The 4,898-nt window shown below is 46.9% G+C and overlaps 1 protein-coding gene across 6 annotated transcripts in view; it reads right to left on the reverse strand.

Annotated features, from left to right (window-relative positions):
- Vps13b (vacuolar protein sorting 13 homolog B) overlaps positions 1–4,225 on the reverse strand; it is a 441,647-nt gene extending 437,422 nt beyond the window's left edge. For all 6 annotated transcript variants that reach the window (XM_026789767.1, XM_026789768.1, XM_013354110.2 and 3 more), the window contains exons 1-2: positions 4,144–4,225; positions 3,830–4,004 (exon numbers count right to left, since the gene is read on the reverse strand). In XM_026789767.1, the coding sequence (XP_026645568.1) occupies positions 3,830–3,976 (147 nt within the window). In that variant the 5' untranslated portion in view covers positions 3,977–4,004; positions 4,144–4,225. The remainder of the gene's footprint in view (positions 1–3,829; positions 4,005–4,143) is intronic.
- Positions 4,226–4,898: the final 673 nt, after the last annotated feature.

Here is a 4,898-nt window from a genome sequence, read left to right on the forward strand (position 1 = left end):
TCACCATCACAGGAAGAGCGACCTCAAGAGGAGGTCACTAGGTTCACAGGTCACAGTTCACCATCACAGGAAGAGTGACCTCAAGAGGAGAGGTCACTCGGTTCACAGCTCACAGCTCACCATCACAGGAAGAGCGACCTCAAGAGGAGGTCACTAGGTTCACAGGTCACAGTTCACCATCACAGGAAGTGACCTCCACTTGGTTGTTCACAGGTCACAGTTCACCATCACAGGAAGAGTGACCTCAAGAGCAGAGGTCACTTGGGTCACAGGCCACAGTTCACCATCACAGGAAGAGCGACCTGAGGAGAGGTCACTCAGCTCACAGGAAGCCAAGGCAGCAGTCACAGCGGGATCCTGGAGCAGGAACTGAAGCAGAGACCAAGGAGAAATGCTGCTCACTGACTTTTTCCCCTGGTTTGCTCAACTACCTGCCTAGAGATGGCACCGCCCACAGTAGGCTGGGCCTCCTGACTACGGTTAGCAATTAAGGAAATGCCCCATGGGTCTGTCCACAGGCCAGTCTGATGATTAGCAGGCAAACAGTAAGTACAGAAAGCTAAAGTAAACTATAATTATCAGATAAGACGACACCATAGTCGGATAGGGGAAAAAAGCTGACAGTAAAGATCAGAAGAATTGGGAGACCATCCTGGACTCCATGAAACCCCACCCAAAATATGAAAATCTAACAGGGTCAAGCCTGAGTGATGGCTCAGAGAGTGACAGTTTGTACTAGGAAAAACTGAGTATCCAGTTCAGATCCCTGTACTCATAAATAAAAATAAAAAAGAGGCAGTCATACCTCTAACTCTAGTCCTAGGAGTGAGGAGAGACAGGAGGATTGCTGGGACTTGCAGCCATCAGTCTATCTCCAGCCTCAGTAACTAACCTGCCCAGAGAAGCACGGTGGAACGAGACAGAGCAGAGCAAAAAGTGTCCGCCGCTGGCCTACACTCGCACAGAGATACAAACACGTGCACGTGCCAATGTGCACACACCTCATACACATATGCCATGCTCACAGGCACCATTGCTCACAAGCACGTAAATACATTCACACAAACACACAGCCACACCAAATAAACAAAAAGGTCAAACTGGACATGTTACAGTGATAAAAAGATCAATTCATAAAGAACATATAAAATATACAAGAAGTTACAGAATACATATAGCAAAATCTAACAAAACTGCAAAGAGAAAAAAACACCTAAAAAATAATCGCAGGAGCTGGAAAAATGGCTCAGTGGTTAAGAGCACTTGGTTCTTGCAGGGGACCCAGGCTCCATTCCCAGCACCCACAGGGCAGCTCACAATCATCTTTAACTCCAGATCTAACACCTTTGTTCTCCAAGGTCACCAGGCACAAACTTGGTGCACAGACAAACATGCAGACAAAACACTCATATCACAAAATAATAAATACTAGTGGAATGTGGGCACGAGGGCTCGGCAGGTGAGGGCGCTGGCCCAGGTGAGCCTGAGGACCTCGGTTCCATCACCTGGACCACGCCTAGATGAGAGAACCAGCGCCTGCCGGCTGTCATCTCAAAGTCCAGTCTCTTCACATCTGCTCCACATTTTGTTAAATTTCTAGCCATGCAATTATAAAAATAAACTAAAAGCATCAATGGTATCTAGCACATTATATACCAATTTTTTAAAAACTGGCTTAAAAGATCCAAAAGTAGCATTACTTATAATGGCATAGGCAATCAGTCTGAAGAAACCTACCAAAATCTTTTAGATAAATTAGAAAAACAAAGGTCTCTTAGTCAGGATAGGAATAGTCCTAAGCACAAAGGCAAACACTGATATAATGGACAATAAATTTATGAACTTCTATTCATCATTATGCCTTTAAGAAAGTAAAAGCAACAAGCAAACTGGAAGATGATATATTAATGCATATCTGACAAAGACCTCATTTCCCAGATACAAAATGGGAGCCAGAAGTATAGCTTAGGCACAGAAGGCAAGCTTAATCATGTGAGCTCCTGGATTCAATACCCAGAACCAAACAACTTAAACAAAATAAATTCCCACACAGAAGTTAGAAAGGGCAAATATTCTCATCTTTCCCCCTACTGTCTCAAAAAGAAAAAAAAAATCAGAATCTAGCAAAGATATCCAAATGACTTGCCATTTGGGATATTCAAAGAAAATACAATGGCATATCACTACACATCCACCAGAAGCCAAAAATTCAAAGCAACAAACATACCAAGTAGGAATAAAAATGTGAAATAATTAAAACCACCATAGTATGACCGTTAATACACTCTTATTAATATACCATTAAACTATTAGCAATACATACTAAAAACCAAACATATGCCTACTTCCTAGGTATGTATGTAAGGGAAACTACTGCTTATGTATATAAAAAAATCCTACTGTTTATGTACATTTAAGCATGTTCATAGGCACTTTCTTCGTAAAAGCCAAAAATATAAACAACCAAACGTTCTACAGATAGAACAGATCAATTGTGGCACTCTTTGTTGTTTTTTGAAACAGGGTTTCTCTGTGTAACAGCCCTAGTATCCTGAAACTCACTCTGTAGACCAGGCTGGCCTTAGAACTCACAGAGATCCACCTGCCTCTGCCTCCTGAGTGCTGGGATTGAAACCTACACCACCAACCAAGCAGCTAAATTGTGGCCATCTATACCATGATTGGATACCAAGAACTACTGCTGACTCAACAACGTGGGCTAATCAAGGATGCTAAACAGAACTCAGAAATCACTCCAATTTAGTTGAGCCTCAACAGTACGTAAATACACAAATAATAAATTAAAACACTTTTTGACAGAAATAAAACTGCCAGTATATAGAGCAGAACACTTGACCAGCTTGCATGAGTTCATAAATCAAATCCTCTGAACGCGTAAAACAAAAATTCACAAGTGAGATTAGCAGTGTCTTAGGGGTCAGGTGTGTGAGCTACACAGGAGAACCTTGTAGGGAGCTAGAAATATCCCACGTCTCCATCTTGATGGTAAATTCACAGATACATCTGTACCTAAAGTTGTATTATTATACTTAGGATTTGCTATCATTTCTAAAAAAAAACAGCAAATGAAAATAAGACATCCCATTGAGCCCGAGGAGGAATGAGGAAGGATCTGAGTTTCTTGGAGCTTTGTCTAGACTGTCCAATAACATGACAGAGCACACATCACCCCATCAGATCAAGTCTCCCTATCGCCTACAGAGCAGCTGGTCTCTGGTCCTTCAGCTTCCACAGATAATCTGTACCCTCAAGCAGAACCAAAGTACTTGGCATATGTTACTGATAAGTGTGGTAAGTGAATTAATACGTGAACTCTGAAGTCACAGTTCATTTGCATCAGATCATTTCAATGCTAAAATAGGTGATTAATAAAGATGTTTCCAATTTTATCATCATTCTCAATCTGTGTCTACTCAGTCTCTGAGGATGCCATCGGTAATGTCATTTTTCCTGGTAAAAAGGAGCTTGCTGCCTTTCACACTCTTCCACTGGCCCAAAAGTAGAACAAGAATGAAATGCCTTCCAGCTTCATCTGAAATTGTGCCTGCGCATATCTGGCAATGCTTGAGTAAACAGGATGAAAAATTCTGCTAGTAAGAACACAACTGTTTTCCTATCAGCTGGAAACCTTCGGGAATCCTAATAGAATAAAACCCTCACTAAGCAGAAAGCCTCTTTCTTTGCTTTAAGAAGCCTCTAGCTACCCAGTAGCCAATACATACTAGCAGGAAACTTGTCATTCAAAACACAGTCAACAGATCATGTCTACAGAGCCGGAGATGTTGCCAATGACAGCTGTACGACATACCTGTTCCAGAACATCTAACTTTAATTCGAGTTTACTGAGAACCACGTCCCCACCCCATAGTGAAAGCTGGAGATCCGAAGGCTTCAAGTTCTTGATATAGCGATTCACATAGCTCATTAAAATTGGAGTTACGTACGACTCCAGCATCTTCAAAGTTAGGAGTCAACGGTGGATCCTGAAAGGGGAAAAGACAGAAATATAAGTATCTGAATCGGCCGGCAGCGAATGGAAAAGCACTTCTCGGGAGGGCTGGTGAGGCCGACGAGCGGCCCTCCGCGTCCGGCCGCCACCTCCCCGCTAACCGCGCGCCTCACCTGGCCTGTAGTGGGGGGAGGGGGCGGCGACGGCAGGTGACGGTCCCCCGGCGTGGGAGGAGAGCACGACCCCCTTCACGCCCGTTGTTCTGCAGCCCAGCCGGCCCCTAAGGCGCTCGACTCCCGGAACGCAGCCGGATCTCCGGCCATAGAAGCCGAGCTGGCGTCCGGCCCGCCGCAGCCGCGCCCCCGCCCCGTAGCCGCACACGCCACCGAGCGCGGCTCCCGCGAGCTCCACCTCCGGGCACCTGGCCGCGCCGCGCCGCTCGCGTTCCGCGCCACTTCCGCGTGTGCCCGCTTCGCGGTCCGACAGGCTGTCTGGGCGGAACGGCGACTCAGCGTCTGCCTGGGACGACGCCGACTTCCCTAGGCCCTCATCCCCGCTGCCGTAGCGTTCGGGGTTCGGGCCGACCGCTGCGAAGCGCTCGGGGCGAGGGACGGACCGGTAAAGCGGAGGCACCGGGGATCCGGAAGTGGCGACGCCGGCCAAGGCACTGGCGGGGAAGCGCCCTAGGGCAGATCGGGAGGCGGTGCGAGCGCGGAGTCGGAAGGGCCAGGGACGCTGGGCCGCGGAGGCTGCGGCAGCCTTCGTTCTGCAAGTACTGGAGATACACAGGCGCCTGTTTCCCGTGCTGCTGGAGGAACTGGGAAGAGGAACTGGGGTTCGTTGGGGTGGAGGTAAAAGGCAGGTAGGAGGAGCTAAGTAGGGCGGAAGATTTTAAATGTCCCACTCAAGTTTATTGGGAAGGTGGCTG

This window comes from Microtus ochrogaster, unplaced genomic scaffold (genome assembly GCF_000317375.1).
Source record: "Microtus ochrogaster isolate Prairie Vole_2 unplaced genomic scaffold, MicOch1.0 UNK29, whole genome shotgun sequence".
NCBI classification, from domain to species: Eukaryota; Metazoa; Chordata; class Mammalia; order Rodentia; family Cricetidae; genus Microtus; species Microtus ochrogaster.